The sequence below is a fragment of the Cydia amplana genome, chromosome 18 (genome assembly GCF_948474715.1).
Source record: "Cydia amplana chromosome 18, ilCydAmpl1.1, whole genome shotgun sequence".
NCBI lineage: Eukaryota > Metazoa > Arthropoda > Insecta > Lepidoptera > Tortricidae > Cydia > Cydia amplana.
In genome coordinates, this window is record NC_086086.1 from 1,522,638 (window position 1) to 1,539,760 (window position 17,123).

Here is a 17,123-nt window from a genome sequence, read left to right on the forward strand (position 1 = left end):
GTCGGCTAACCCCGCCTCAAAAGCTTATCATACAATGTTTACACTCTTCCGTCACCATTATGAGGCATTTTACCTTAAAGTGCTGTAGGTGCTCTATAGAATAGTCCTGGACCCTTCCGGGCCCAAAAGGCCCTGTATTCTTACTATCACAATATATTTTAACGCTGACTGGTGTTCAACAGGACCAATGTAAATGTACCTACATACTTACTTACTCGTAATCTCCAGATAACAAATAATCATAAAACAAATTATTATACTCTTTATTTTTCATTTCTCATGCTCTGAAAGAGGGTCATTGTTGTTCTAAAAGTTGTGCAGCTGAGCAAATGATACGTTTGTGCACTAGAGCATTTTACGTCCCAAGTACGATTTTTTTATTTTTATTAGGATAAGCAATTGAAATTTTGGTTTAATTGGATTGGTTATACAATGTCCATTCTGATATTTAACTCCATATTCCATAAATAACGATACTTTTGCTTAAATTGTTATTTGAAAGTACCCTCAAGAAATACATACCTACTATAAAAAAAAACTTAGTCATCTTAAATAAAAAAAACACATGCATTTTACTTTCCTCGTATTCGAAATGAAAAGTAGAGTGTTTAACTCGGGTGAAAGGCATAATTTAATCCCTTGTTTAACAATCTACTATTAATTGCGCCATGTTAAAAAAAAGTTATATTATCATGTCCACATATAGAGTCTGTGAGGAAAGAGAAGTCTTGGAATGTATGGGGCCCAATACATTCCACGACTCTTCTCTTTCCGAACAGACTCTACCTAATATTGAACTCGTGGACCGTAAAGGGGCCCACTAGGGTTTGCACGACGGATCCGAAATGTATGGGAAGATCCGCGGATCCGGATCTAGATCCGGATAATTTCATACATTGCGGATCCGGATTGCAAACCCTAGGGCCCACTGATTAACAGTCCGCCGGACGGTATCGGCCTGCCAGTTGTACGGAACTGTCAACTTTTTGTTCTAACTGACAGGCCGATACCGTCCGGCGGACCATGATTAGTCCGCCGGACGATATCGGCCTGTCAGTTAAACGCAAAAGATGACAGCTCCGATCAAAATTTTTCTGCGTTTATTTGGAATTGAATTTGTATCATAAATATCGATTTTTATTGTAATTTTTAAGCAGAGCTCAACCTAAACCGGTTGTAAGATCAACTATAAGAATAAGTGACCTGATAGGCCCTTGTCACAAACGTTCAACGGAGCCCATCCTTGCTTCGAAACTTTCTTGAGGGTTGTTTAGATAAGAAAATTGGCCGAGCAAATTCTTAAACATCCCGATTTTCATAATATTTTAGCTCCAATTTTATGTTTACTGATATTTTTCGGTCGGTCAAGGGAAGACGGGACGAATATTTTTTTGGGTCGTCACTACTAGCACTCTACGACTTATTTTTTAATACGGATATTTCCTTCAAAATGAAAATACAAGGAAAATAGGAAGTCAAAATTATTTTCGCAATTTCGTCGATTTCCTCATATTAACAATTAAATTACTTTGGTCCTGTGACAAGATACGTTTTCACCAAATTTTGATTGTAATTTTATTTTTTCCCGGCTTCGCACGGGTTAACAAATTATACATAAACCTTCCTCTTGAATCACTCTATAGCTGGTCAACCAAATCTTGTCAGTAAAAAAAGGCGCGAAATTCAAATTTACTATGGGACGATATCCCTTCGCGCCTACATTTTTCAAATTTGCCGCCTTTTTCTACTGTCAAGACCTGGTTGACCAAATTTATCTATTAAATAAAAAAAAACGCATCAAAATCCGCATACATAGGGACAGAAAGACAACGGGAAGCGACTGCTTTACACACTATGTCTGTATTTTCGTCATTTTAGTCTCAACAAGTATAGTGAAGTTGCAAAAAGTAATCCTCAATAATCCTGCCTCGGCCACGTGAGGGCTTTTCTTTATTATATGACATTTATTTTTGTTTATAATAATGCTCAAAATTAACTTTTTTTGTAAACTCAACACAAAAACGAGTCTAGTTTGATCGTAGCGATAATCGTGGGATAACAAAAACGTTTGACTCGACCGAGCTAATACGCTCAAAGATTACAGGAGATCGATTCAGATTTATCTATTTGATACGGTTTTGATATTATTTTAGTACAACAAATTATTGTATTAAACGAAAAATTGCAAAATTTTCCGCTTCCAGCAGGTCTCAACCTTGTGACCTTTCGGAACAGCGATTCGATAGCTACTACCAACTGAGCTGCTATGCGGTTCAGTTCAGTTTCCGTAGTTCAATTTGTAGCAGTGATCTGACCTGTGTTCCTAAAGGTCGCAAGATGTGAATGTCTCCATTTTTCCTTTAGTGTAAAAATTTGTAGTAGACGCAGACGTTAGAAGACTGCTTGATAAAAATTAGTTTACCTATTTCGCTGTGGATTTTGATGACGGTTTGTATTTGTATTTAACAAAGGGGTTCATGTTTATTTTGATGTGACCTTGAAGATCGCTCACGCTGATTGGTGCATGCGAAATTAAGAGAAAGTAGTGCGTGAGATGCGCGCCAAGACGATCGTCAAGGTCGTATCAAAACCATTTAAAAACCGTAAGGCAAGGTAAATGTGGCTAATTCCGTCATAGGGACTATTCCGTCCACGATCGTTTATTTCTTTGATTTTGAACCGTAGGAAAAAACACATTTGCTTTTGATTGCTGAAACCAAAAGCAATCGCTGCTTTGTCGATGAAATTATCAATTTGGTTCGTTGTTCGAGAAAAACGCTAGTAGACGGAATAGTCCCTATGACGGAATTAGCCACATTCACCTTAACAAGTTGTTACATCTGAATCGGGGTCTGGTATCTGCTTTATTAGCATAATCATCTAACTTCGCAGTACTCTTACATGTAAACAAAACATTCACGTTGATCTCATAATTAGAGTGGCATGTACTGCTGAGAGCCATACACGGTGAAGTCTGACAAACTCCGCGAACAAAACAGATTATTATACGGAGGGACTTTTAATACGTGAAGGGGGTATTACTGCAATGTTGTGCCGCCAGAGTGCAGCACTAGCCCCAATCGTAAACCATAGAGTAAGGGTAACATTCCATTTCTAACCGCAGCTGCACTAGTGGTACTGAACGCGTCGCTGTTACTGTCAATTTCCATAGTAAAATGAACAGTAGTGCAGCTGCGGTTGGAAATGGATTGTCACCTTAACTTATACATACTTGCCTCAAATGTGCGTCGTCGTAAGAGTTGCTTGAACCACTCTTCTTCTTCTCGAGCCTGAGGATGTACCCCCGAAGGGCCCGAAACATGTCGCCAATAGCGACTAAAAATTGAAACCGTTGTCGTATAAACACTTCTTAAATTTCTTTATTAGAATTACCTCATTAAAAACACTTCAATTGTTCAATTGAACCCATGAAGATAACATCATATTATTATATTATTTTCATTTCCAATAATCAATCGCAATCATTTGATAAGATATTTATCTATAGATTACATATTAACAATCAACATTTAAAAGCCATATTCTATTATCTTTTAATTGGAAAGACCATTCTTATACACGTAGTGAAACGATATCATTTTCAAAATTCACGTATTCTACATTACACCTTCCTTCATTTCGTTAAATTATTTTATATCTTTAAATACCGCTTTGATATTCCCCATTCGCTTGTTTTCAAACACTGAAGATGCTCATTTGTTTTTTATTATTTTGTCTATTGAACTTGTCTAATAACATAGTGTTAGGGTTGACTGAATTGAGTTCTTTTGGGTATCACGTCAAAGTAGGGGTGCCGAGAGCAGATGCGATCTTGCGAACTGAGAGTGTGGTGGGGAGAATAGTGGGGGGCACGCAGACGGCTACGACTGATGCATATCCTTATAAGGTTAGTTAATAACGTTATTATAAAATAATGTGAATTTTGTTTATGCAATCTCTGGTGGGCCAGATCTTTTACATTAGAGAAGACAGATTTGCGCCTAGTTCATGTGACTAAAAAACAGGGAGTGTTTCAAAACCTGAGTATAATATAATAAGATGATTATGTAGTCATTACCTAATAAACGATTTTATTAAATAAAAAAATAAAGTCACGTAAAATGGTATCGTAATGAAAAAACTTCTTCTATACCTAGGTGATGACGATGGTGATGATAGGATTAAGTTAAATTAATAATAGTTCGTTTTTACAATTATAATAAGTCGTTTTTTAGCTTTTTAATGTAACGCTAGTATTAAGAAACAGGACGCGACACATGCAACTGAAACTGTACTGAAAGTTTCGAACGTATTCGGAAACTTTTCTCCAACTAACTTCTAACCGAGCAAGAATAGACTTTTCAATTCTGTAAAGTGTCCAGAAGAATTTAATTGAACTGAACATGCGGCAACTGGGAACCAATTCAAACTTACATTTTGATAGGTATCAAAATGATGTCTTTTTATGATAATTCTCGAAAATGCGACCTTTTGTCTCCATAGCGCGTGTAAACAAAAGAAAGAAATGGAAAAATTCGCACAATTCTACTGTTTCGGTAGCCCAATATTTGATTAAAAGCGATTGGATCGGCGTTCCACACCGTCGCTAGTTCAAGTCTTGCCCGAAGCAGTGAATTTTCCATTCCTCCTTTAGTTTAAGAAAACGACATAAATCAAAATGTTCCATTAGATAATTTAATTTATACTATACTAGTTACCCGCCCGGGCTTCGAACGGGTTAACAAATTATACATTAACCTTCCTCTTGAATCACTCTATCTATTAAAAAAACCGGCCAAGTGCGAGTCGGACTCGCGTTCCAAGGGTTCCGTACATTAAGTCCGACTCACGCTTGACTGCACATTTTTCCTGTCATTTATAGGTAAAGAACTATTTTGTGTATTTTTTTCAAAATTTTAGACCCAGTAGTTTCGGAGATAAGGGGGGGGGGGATGGTCATTTTTTGCCTATTTTCTTGAATAACTGCTAAACTATTCATTTTAGAATTATAAAAAAAAATATTTGAGATCCTTACACTGAGCTCTTTCATTTGATATGTAACACGATATAGATTGATAAACTTTATTTTTTAATTTTCTCATTTACCCCCCCAAATATGGCTTCCATATTTAAAATTTATTTATTTACGTTACACGTCCATCTTCGGGCCACAAACTTACATATGTGTGCCAAATTTCAACTTAATTGGTCCAGTAGTTTCGGAGAAAATAGGCTGTGGCAGACGGACGGACAAACAGACGCACGAGTGATCCTATTAGGGTTCTGTTTTTCCTTTTGAGGTACGGAACTTTTCCTTTTGAGGTACGGAACTTTTCCTTTTGAGGTACGGAACCCTAAAAACGCATCAAAATCCGTTGCGTAGTTTTAAAGATCTAAGCATATATAGGGACAGACGGCGGGAAGCGACTTTGTTTTATACTATGTAGTGATTTATAATTGTAATCTATTTCCAGGCCGGTATCGTAGTGACTCTAACCTCCGGCTGGACATCAGTATGCGGTGGTTCTCTCCTCTCCGACACCAGGGTGCTAACTGCAGCCCACTGCTGGTGGGACGGACAGAACCAAGCGAGGACCTTCACTATAGTCCTGGGTTCTTTGACGTTGTTCTCTGGTGGAACCAGGGTGGATACCGCAGACGTAACCGTTCATGCTTCGTGGAAACCTGAGGATATTTTGTTCGATGTTGCCATGGTGAAGATTGGGAGCGTTAGTTTTAATAGTAAGTATTATTCTATGTACCTAAGGTCAAATCCGTCTGCGGAAAATTCTGTAAACGAACGTAGTTTTCTTTTTTTTTTCAAACGTAGGAAATAGAGCCGATTTGCTTTTGACTGCTGACATTAATTAAAATACCTTTTTGGTGCGGAACCCTAAAAAGCAATCGCAGCTTTGTCAATGGATTTAACAATCTTGTACCTACTATGGTTTGAAACATTTTTATTTACAGCTCCTTCTATTTTTGTTATGATTTTATTTGATTTATACAAATATTTACCCTACAACATTTAATTAATAGTCGCACGTTACCAGACCAAATACATTCTAATTAATTTTGGACCATAGTTGAGAGTAATTTGACTATACAATAATATAATAATAAAACCTTGTATAATATTTAAAACCTTCGCGATTTGAACACGTATTAACTCACATTTATAGACGGGTATATAAAGGTAATTGAATAAATTTCGCGTTATTGACTATAGTTGGCCGTAAACCGTACCGTAACGTAACCGTAACCGTATTACGGTTTCTTAAAACGTGTTAAAAGTCAATATATGAATAATCCTGTCAGTATTCCAGAATTTATAATTATTATGAACCAAAGTAGCTTTAAATTAACGAAATGGAGCCATTTAATTTTAGTGTAGACTGTTTTAGCACGGAGTGTTTTTGGTACCTGAAATGCTTCAGGTACCAAATTCACTTATAGTATAAGATAAGATAACTGATATAAGGTACATAATTGACAGACCAAGTGTTTTCTTTTCATTGTAACTTAAGAAACTAAAATGTGATAGGCATATTTGGACGAAAAACCCATTAAAATTTGCACTTTAAAACTTAAATATTGTTACAAAATTATATTAAGATGAAAGGTGTTTTGAATTATTTAATTGTCATTAGGGTTCCGTAGCCAAATGGCAAAAACCGGAACCCTTATGGATTCGTCATATCTGTCTGTCTGTCCGTCCGTATGTCACAGCCACTTTTTTCCGAAACTATAAGAACTTTACTGTTGAAACTTGGTAAGTAGATGTATTCTGTGAACCGCATTAAGATTATTTTTACACAAAAATAGAAAAAAAAAACAATAAATTTTGGGGGTTCCCCATACTTAGAACTGAAACTCAAAAAAAAATTTTTCATCAAACCCATACGTGTGGGGTATCTATGGATAAAAATTTCATGCATGTAGCTTATTGTTGTATTTATTGCCTCGATTATACGATTATACAGTTAATCATAATCACAGTTTAATCACGGAATTTTGGCACGAATAAATTTACAACGGCAATTAACAAACATACAAAAACAGTTCGCAAGACAAACTGAACGCCGTCTGTTTGTGCTCATACATTACGAACTAACACGATATTTAACCAGCTGTATACACTGGGTACAGTCGGCATCACTATTAGGCTAATACAATTGCGCCAAAAGTATCTACGATCCGCTAATAATAATAATAATATATTTAGGAAAAAAAACCATTAGCTTTTGTTTGCTGAAAATAATAGCAATCGCTGCTTTGTCGATCAATTTATCAATTTTGTTCGTTGTCCGAGAAAAACGCTAATGGACGGAATAGTCCCTATGACGGAATTAGCCACATTGACCTCAGATGACATTAAAGCTCCTTGGTGGGCTTCTACGTAGATCTATATCCCCACGCAAGCCTCCACATTTGCTTCCTCCCATCGGTTGCTTTTTGCTGATCGCACCATCGCGTCACTCATTAAGCTGGAAACAAATTATCGGACGCGGCTGACGGACGCGGCTCACAGCCGCGACTTATAGGTATCTAGATAATGAATATGCACTGAACTGTGCAAACTATCGGAGGTAAGCCGTGGACGTAACCTTGAGCCTTCGGACATCCGACAGAAATCTGGCGCGCTGGATGTTACTGACTGTGCACACTTTTATGTCGCGCGCGTCAGCCGCGTCCGTCAGCCGCGTCCGATAATTTGTTTCCTTCCTAACCAGACTGTCAATCCACAGATAACATCCAACCAATCCCACTGCCGTCAGCAGCAGACGTAAACCAAGATTTTGCCGGCGTTACCGCCATCGCCTCAGGTTATGGAAAGACCAGTGACGGTGAGTTACCTATACTTAAGTGTTTTTAGTCCATGAATAAGTAAATCGAAAGTTCGAACACACTATGATGATGATGTGGTGCCAAAAGTAAGGTTAACACTTTACCTGATACAAAAAATAAGTACTAAAAGTTTGATGTTATTGTTTGTTTGTTATGTTATTATGTGTTCCTCTATAGAGTCTGTGCGGAAAGAGAAGAGTCGTGAAATGTATGGGGTCCAATACATTCCACGACTCTTCTCTTTCCGCACAGAGTCTAATACTCTATTATGAACGTGACGCGACTTAAAAAACTGTAATCACTGCCGTGTTGCGTAGATTTGCATATTAAAATGACTGATTCATATCACAGCTGGAATTCTTACTTCAGTTACAATTTTATCACAATTTGCGTCTAAATCTAGCAAATGTACCAAAATATGTTACCTACAAATTTTAATATTTTGGTTAGCTGTAGATTACGCGCTTTATGTATTTAAGCTTCGCATGAGCACTAATTAGACGCTTAATGTAAAGCAGACATGCATCCAATCGTAGCGTAATTCCCAGCTCTGGACACATACTGATTAGTGATCATAAAAAAAACTACAGAAAAGATAGCCCTTTCAAAAAAATTCTTATTCCAGCTCAAAACAACTTCCCAACCACGACCTCCCTCCACCACGTGACCCTGCAAGTCATCACCAACACCGTTTGCCAGCAGAGCTTCGATGTGGCCATACATGGCAGCCATCTTTGTACCTACGGGGCCAATGGGGTCGGGACATGTGACGGGGATTCCGGCGGACCGCTGACTGCTGTGTGGAATAATCAGAGGATTCTGGTTTGTATGCTAATGGAATTAAGTTTTACAATAGTGTAACAACTTTTCCTACACAACGTGACTGCAAGTGATCACAAATTAGCGTCGTCAGCAGCGTTATAATTTCTTCGCATTACAATTTCTAGCGACAAAAACTATAATACCAGCACCCCTATCATGATTGGCGGGATAGTATCTCGCGACGAGATAGACTACCCGTCTTTTTCTATCTGCCGTATTCGAACTTCAAGATATTCACAAGAGACGACACGTACTACACTCTAAAAAAAAATTGGTTGGCCCTATCAATATCTTGATAGTCGTAATCAAGCATCTTGATTCCATACGAGCCTAACAAGAACTTAGACACATCAAATAAGGTAATTCTGATTGCTATTACTATATCTATGTAACTGAACCAATTAAGATCTTGTTCAATATTTACACGAAAAATAACTATGCTAACTAATTGATCCTAGCAAGATCAACTAAGGGCTTGATAATTATTATCATGATAAGTTACTGTACTAACTAATACAAACAAGTCAGTTTAACTAAGATGTAGGTCAATATTAACATGAAGAATTACTGTATTAACTATTTGACCCAAATAAGTTCAACTAAGAACATGATTACATCGACTAATGCACCTTATTAGCCTGAACTAAGATATTGTTAAATTTGAATCTCAATTGTTTAATCATTTCAACTAAGATGTAAATCAATGTTAACATGAAGAATTACTGTATCAACTATTTGACCCTAATAAGTTCAACTAAGAACATGATTGCATCGACTTATGCATCTTATTAGCCAGAACTAAGAAATTGTTAAATTTGAATCTCAATTGTTTAATCAGTTCAACTATGAAGCTTGTCTAGTACAATATACCATTCTTCATCAATTGTACTAGTACAATAAAACACAACAACAAACAACAAGCTTCATAGTTGAACTGATTAAACAATTGAGATTCAAATTTAACAAAGTAAAGTTTTATGAAAAGGGGGTAAATGAATAAAACAAAAAATATATATAATAAGATGTTATTTATTCATCTAAACATTTAGAAAACTAAACGTTTTACATTTAAAAATCGAACTTTCTTTTACATACCTTACATATATATTATAATTAACATTTAAAACGGGCTACAAATATAATGACCGTTTGGCGTACAACCGTCGATTTCCCCCTTATGGGTACCCGTTGGCGGCAGGCTCGGGGACGTCTGTCGCCTACACGAGGGTCCCTGGGATGGCCAATGCGCAAAAAATGGCGCACTCTTAGAGAAGTAAAGGGAAACAGTTCCTCCGAAGTCGAGTCCGCAGTTCGGACAGCCGCTGACGGGGTTTCGGAAGCATGGTCCCGATCATTTCCCGTGCCTCGCCTTAAAGCCTTGAGGCGGCCAACAGGGGTTTTACTGAGTAGACCTGGGGTCTCATTAGTCCACAACAGGGATTCCCACATAACCATCCCGGCCCGTCCCCGCGCCGGGTGGTAACGCATTTGAACTGCTGTCAGTTAAGGGGTTAGGTTAGATTAGCACTTGCTCCATGTTGCACATACACTATTATACATTAGGTACGCAAAGCAAAGGTAACACGTTCACTGTTCCAGGCTTGCCGTGAAATAAAGGCACAAGTAAAGTTTATTTCGTTGACGCGTACTTGAATGACTAAGTAGTTGAATGTTGAACGTTGAGGTTGAGACTAGTCCGGCTTGCACGGTCTCAGACGCCGCAGGGGCGCGGGCGGGGAGGAACGCGGGTGCACCGGCGCCCCCCTACTTATCTCTTGATTGAACGGATTAACTGATTATTTAATTTAATTATGAAGAAAATCTATTTAACAAATAATTCTTAATAGAATGGAATATTAGTTTCGTAATTAATACAATAACTTGACCATAATGGGATTGAATGTTTTATCTTCGTTGTTCTAAATATTATATGTTTAGTTGATTAAAATACCAAGTCTTATGTAAATCAACAAAGAGAAAATAATCACATAAACTATTAAAATGTTCATAACTATTAACATATTTATCTGTTTTAATTAATTTGTTAAGGATTGAATCAACCTACGTTACATAATTATGCCAACAAGTTAATGATAGATGCAAAGTATACAATTGTTAGGATTAATAACATACCTATTTTATTAGTTCAATCACAGATACACTTATTGTTTTAAGTAATCAGCTTTCTTTGATTTATATAAGATCGTTATTGTTATAATTAACTTAACGTCAACTAAGAGAAAACTGCTCTTAGTTGGTCTTCATTTTTTAGAGTGTAGATCCATTCTAGATACGTTATAGTTTAGATTTCAACTAGTTCTCTTTTGCAGCGCAATTCGGGCAACCAATGTCACTTTTACGTTAGATAGAGTTAGATATCTATTAGATGTGAATTGGATCTCTAAGTCATAATATCTTGTGGAAATCGTTCAAGAGTATCTCCAGAATCGACTCACGCAAATGTCAAATTTGACAGGTTATATCGTTATCGTATCTTGGTGATGTCTAAAATATGTGACGTTATCTATGAAAAGGGACCTTATTGACGATGGCGCTTACGCCTTTGTTTACGGTGCTCCGATATAAATACAATGCCGCGCGACGCTGAGCGGCGTAAGCGCCATTGACAATAAGGTCCTTTTTCATAGATAATGCCACATATATCTAATAGATGTCTATTTCAAAATCAGAATCTGGCCCTATGTTAATTAAAAAGAGGGACGGGTAGTCTATCTCACCGCGAGATACTGTCGCGCCAATCATGTGCTAGCCCGGCAGACATAGATATATGTAATACAATACATATAATTATGCTACTTGAATTTTAATTTCTAATTCCATGTTATTTTACACACACACGACACGGCACACACACACACACATCACACCCGAGAATAATATAATTCTGTTTATTTTTCTAGATCGGTTTGACGTCATTTGGCATCGGCGATCGCTGCCAAGGGGGATATCCTTCAGTATTTAGCAGAGTCACGGCATATCTCAATTGGATACAAGGAAACATGTAATTTGATAATTTTTACATATTTATTCAATACAAAATATAATTTTCCGTCATTAATATTTTCTTATTGTCAATGTCCTTGATAAAATGAGTCTGCATTTGACATTCGAACATCCGAACATGCCTAACAAATTGTACACAACACAAATTAAATATAATGTAGATAGATAAACTATTTAATACATTAGGAAAAGGAAAGTACATACTAGGTGTCTAAGCAATATGAATGAATGAATGAACAGAACAGAAAGTGCTATTTGGAAAGACATTCCAGGAACCTCAATTCCAAGTAGTTACGTAATTACCCCACAACAGCTCCCCTAAATTACCAAGGAAAGGAGCAAAGTAAACAAACATTTCATAGGTCTAAACAGGGATAGGCAAACACTCCTAGCGTTAACTAGCCCTGAGTAACGACGCCCCTAATCATAAGTTGTTACATAACGTCTCAGACCGTAAAGGTTACATTCCATTTATGACTCCAGCTGCGTTACTGTTTCGGCGTTGACGCGGGAGATGTCATTGTGAATTCTGCGCTGTCGCGATTAAAGGATGACTCACGTTAGACAGGGTCGTGTCCGGGCCGGAGCTTCCGGCGCTTACTTTTCTATGACATGACCGGTGATCACGTGATGCTTTCCATAGAAAACGAAGCTCCGGAAGCTCAGGCCCGGACACGGCCCGGTCTAACGTGAGTCAACCTTTAGGCTCCGTTAACGATTTTAGAGCCAAAATGTAAAATTGATAGATTTAGTCGTTGAAATTGAACTCCTTTTGTTACGTAATATCTAAATAACAAGTATTGGTTTCTATTAACACGTCTTCTCATCTTGCCTTTTAATAATAAGGTCCCGAGCGTGCGTCACCGGCAATATATGACGAGAAGGGGCAGTTTTTAAAAATTCATCAAAAATTTATAGTTATAAATTATAAAAAATGTTGTATAAGAACAGTTTCAGGAAATGTTGTAGATTGTTAAAGTATCAAAATTACGTTGAAATTAAGTCGATTTTCACAAAAAATGTTTACTTGTTTTGAAGTAATTTCTGGTGTAAATTGATTTCGTCTAACATTCATTTACTCTTGTTCAATATAATATAACAAAAATGTAGTCTATGCAAGTTGGAGTACAGGATATGTGTAATAAAAAATTACCATTTTTAGCAGTCCAAACTTTACGAAATTTACAAATAAGATCGACTAAATCAGTGCTTTACGCGCGTTTACCTAAACATCCATCAGAAAAAAAATCATTACTAATTTAGTGAGTCAGTTTTCAAAAAAATGATCTGTACAAATGCAAGATAAGAAGACGTGCTAATAGATACCAGTACTTGTTATTTCTATTACGTAACAAAAGGTGTACAATTTCATCGACTAAATCTATCAATTTTACATTTTTGCGTCTAAAATCGATACCGGCCTCTTAAACGTTCAATCTGTCACGTTTTATCAAGCAGATTGGCAATGACATCGCTAGAGTCAATACTGCAGCAGTGACGCTGCTGCAGCGTTACTGTTGCAACATGGCTGCTACAAAGCACGTTCATTGAATGTACTAATTGCGTCAGCAATGCGGAAACGATAGCAACAATATGAATGATAAGGCTCTACTGTACCGCCCTTGTTCAAAATTATTTGCTAATGGTCTAACAATTATAATTATATACTACTCACGGACAAATTTAGAGGAACGCAAAAAAAGGATTACTGAATTACAGCAGAATTTGCGTGGTGGGACCTACATGTAGGTACATATGTAAAAAAATATTATCTTGAACACAACACAAGACTATATAGGTACCGTTTTGGTCGTTCAAATTAACCACAATGAATAATATCGCACATGTAGGCTTTGCTACAGTGGCACGGATTTCAACATTACTTCAGCTCCTACAAAATATTTCAAACGAAAACAGAATAACAATTCAGCCACGCATATGTCGACACTTAGGATTGAAAGATAAAAATTATTCTTGCAATATGGACTTTATATTTTATATGCTAAAGATTATTTCGCAATGAGCAATTGAATAAGATACGAGCTACACGAAATAGCGGGTGATATTGACAGTGCAAACTGAAATGCAACAAGTCGCTAATAGGCTGCAGTGAATTTTCAACTTTAAGACAACTGCTTTGAGTTTGAACATCATTAGCACTTTTTTGCTATAAGACTTATTGGATTTGTTTTTGGAAGGTGTCGCACGTGCTCTCTTTGCAAAGAAAGTTCCAAAAGTTCTTAAAGTTTCCTAAACAAAGTTCGCGGACTTTTGGAAGTGCTAGGTTTGCGGCAGTTGCACGGTGACATGATTAATATAAAATAATTAGCGTTATTTGCTAAAATATGGCCAATTAACGCAGCTGTTATAAGTATTAGTTTCTCAAGACAGAAAAAATATACCAAAATACGAATATTACTCGCAGTCGAATGGCTCAGTACCAAATTATCTATCTGGGGGCACGGTAGTGCCCCCGCCAAGACGAGCAAAGCGAAGCGCAAGGGCACTACCTACCTTTTCTCGAAGCGCTTCGTCGTTTTTTGGAACCCTCTTAACTTGGGTTTGGATTATACCAGATAAACAAAACTCTCAGGATATGATGTCAATAGTGGACTTATTACGCATAAAAAATTTCAATTGCATAGCTCTTATACTTTGGATTTTATGAATGTCTAAAAAACCCCGATTTCGTCACTGACTCATTCACTCACTGTTGATCATCAAAACCTCTAGGGTACTTCCTGAAGTCCTAGGAAGCTGAAATTTGGTATGTGAGATAGTATTAGTCCACAAACAACAATAAAATTCAAAAACTTGAAATTATCAGCCCCTAAGAGGGTGAAAAGGGGGGTGGAATTTTGTATGAAAAATCGATAACCGCGGAACCGATTTAGTTGAAATTTGGTATGTAGATAGTTATTGTTATGGGGAAGGATATAAAATAGTTTCAACCCCAAAATCACCCCGTAAGGGTGAAAAGGGGTGGAAAAAGGCGTTAGGGGAAAAAGGGGGTTGAAGTTTGTATGGGGAATCAGTAAAAAAGCAGATTGTATATAAAAGATGCCCCCCAAGTACGTATTTCAGGATTTTTAATAGTAAATCACCCGCAACCCTTTAAATCAGAAGATTGTCATAAGCAACTTACAAAAAGATGTGAAATCCCACCAAAAACATTTTCATGTAAAATGTTGCCAAGACGAAACCATAGGCTCGCACTGACAAAAAGTTATCAGATATCTTGTAGAGCCAAGCTTCTAACTCTAACAGGCCCTACCTTCACAGACTCTACACCTTAGTCAAAATATGTGGCTTGGCCGTTTCATTATTACAACAACTATTTTATAATAAAAAATAATGAATAGTGAATACATATTTCGCCTTACGCCCATGTGACGAAACGGCCAAGCCACATATTTGGACTAAGGTTTAGAGTCTGTGAAGGTAGGGCCTGTTAGAGTTAGAAGCTTGGCTCTACAAGATATCTGATAACTTTTTGTCAGTGCGAGCCTATGGTTTCATCTTGGCAACATTTTACATGAAAATGTTTTTGGTGGGTCTATCTATCTAATACCTTTAAACGAGCAATTCTATATATATATATATTTCGGGGATCTCAGAAACGGCTCTAACGATTTCAATGAAATTTGCTATATGGGGGTTTTCGGGGGCGAAAAATCGATCTAGCTAGGTCTTATATCTGGGAAAACGCGCATTTTCGAGTTTTTATGTTTTCCGAGCGAAGCTCGGTCACCCAGATATTTATTATTATTTTACACTTCGGTAAGTACTCACCGGCAGGAACACAACACTTAGAAATGATTGATTAATGTTATGTGTGTAAATAACTTCTCAAAAGTGAAATATTTTCCCAAAACGAGATAATTAAAATCAAGTAGCGCCAGTTCTACTGACACCGTCATTTTGAGATTGATAACATCAGCTTCATCAATTTATCACGGCGTTATTGTTGGGAAGTGTTAAGCGTAATTTAATTAATATTACGTCAAGTGACTGGGAACGGGTTAACTTTATTGCTTTTGTGGCGTTAATATGATGCTCTCAAGTAAAATAGGTCTTGGGTTCGACTTCCGGTAAGGGTTATTTGTGTTTATCACGAATATTTGTATGTATGTATAAACTCTTTATTGTACAAAACACAGAACACAAATTTATGGCACAGGATAGGCAGTACAAAGGCAAACTTATCCCTTTAAGGGATTTCTTCCAGTTAACCTTTGAGTAGATGAGAATTGATGAAGAACGGTAGACAAGTATAGCACGAGTACAATAGACTGTTTAGATAGGATGATGGCTTATTGGATGTTTTCTACTATCTAAGTTGTATTTTTCTATTAGACTATCTATGGATATCGTCGCCTAGTGCCAATATAGGGAACTTCATACTGTTTCTGTTGCCCCGAACAAAATTATAACTACGAGTAGGTACCTATAGACAACTTTGGGAACAAATCAATTTATTTTTTAAATATTTTGATTTGTGTTTTTTAAGTAGTCACACTTAAAGAAATAGATGTCATAATTATATAAAAGCCCTCCAGTGGTGAAGGCCGTATCACATTTTCTTTAATATATGACATCTATTTCAGTTTATACGAGTAGGAGATATGTTTCTCTTACCCCTTATGACCTTAAGAGTATGAATATTCAATGTTTTACATAGGTACCTAATGTATTGTTTTTAAGTTGTTACTTTTGTCTTTTGTTAAAGATTGTATTGAATTTTAAGTAGCGGCATTTTACCTTCTCAGACAAAATTGCCAGAGGGTATGATAATAATATAACAGGAAATTGACGACTAGCGTTTAGAGTTTGCAATCACTCAGGATTCTACGTATCCCTTGTATGAGATGAGTATAATATTATTAAATTGTACAACGGGACTTAATCGCATCGGACCGTTGTACAATTTAATAATGTGTAAAAATCGTGAAAGTTTAAATCAGTGTTATGAGTATAATATTTATAATATAGCTGCTTAGGACTATTGGTCAAGTTGTTTTCGAATTGGTCTGAGTTTTTTCTTCCATTTATGAAAACAATTTGCCTTAGAACTGATGCTTCTTTGAGGTAAATAATATTTACACCTACACGATTTAGGACCAGAACAGTGATTTTACCCGCTAATGTATTTAATAGAAAAAAATCTGTATATTGTCTATCGATGCAGTTATAACAAGATCAAAAGCAAAATACCTACAATAAATAAGTTCAATATTACTTAAATGTACTTTTCGAATTATTTTTTTTGCTTATTTTCGCTCTCTTGTAAACCAATGTAAGTGGCGTATGGCACACAAGCGTATTCTCACCCGACGACATAGAAACTATAATATCAGCAGATATTATGTACCTAGGGTATTAATATCAGTGCATCGCGCTCCTATACTCGATCATACATCTAACGTCTC

The 17,123-nt window shown here is 36.7% G+C and overlaps 1 protein-coding gene across 1 annotated transcript; it reads left to right on the forward strand.

Moving 5' to 3' along the window:
• Nucleotides 1-3,675: 3,675 nt before the first annotated feature.
• Nucleotides 3,676-11,696, forward strand: LOC134656275 (collagenase-like). Its single transcript, XM_063511794.1, has 5 exons — nt 3,676-3,907; nt 5,475-5,742; nt 7,749-7,847; nt 8,474-8,670; nt 11,592-11,696. Exons 1-5 carry the CDS (start codon nt 3,710-3,712, stop codon nt 11,694-11,696), a joined length of 867 nt encoding a protein of 288 aa, XP_063367864.1. The 5' UTR covers nt 3,676-3,709.
• The last annotated feature ends 5,427 nt before the right edge of the window (nt 11,697-17,123 follow it).

Coding starts and splice junctions, on each gene's coding strand:
- LOC134656275 (XM_063511794.1), top strand. CDS start 3,710: ATGCTCATTTGTTTTTTATTATTTTGTCTATTGAACTTGTCTAATAAC. Junction 3,908..5,474: donor CTGATGCATATCCTTATAAG/GTTAGTTAATAA, acceptor ATCTATTTCCAG/GCCGGTATCGTAGTGACTCT. Junction 5,743..7,748: donor TGGGAGCGTTAGTTTTAATA/GTAAGTATTATT, acceptor GTCAATCCACAG/ATAACATCCAACCAATCCCA.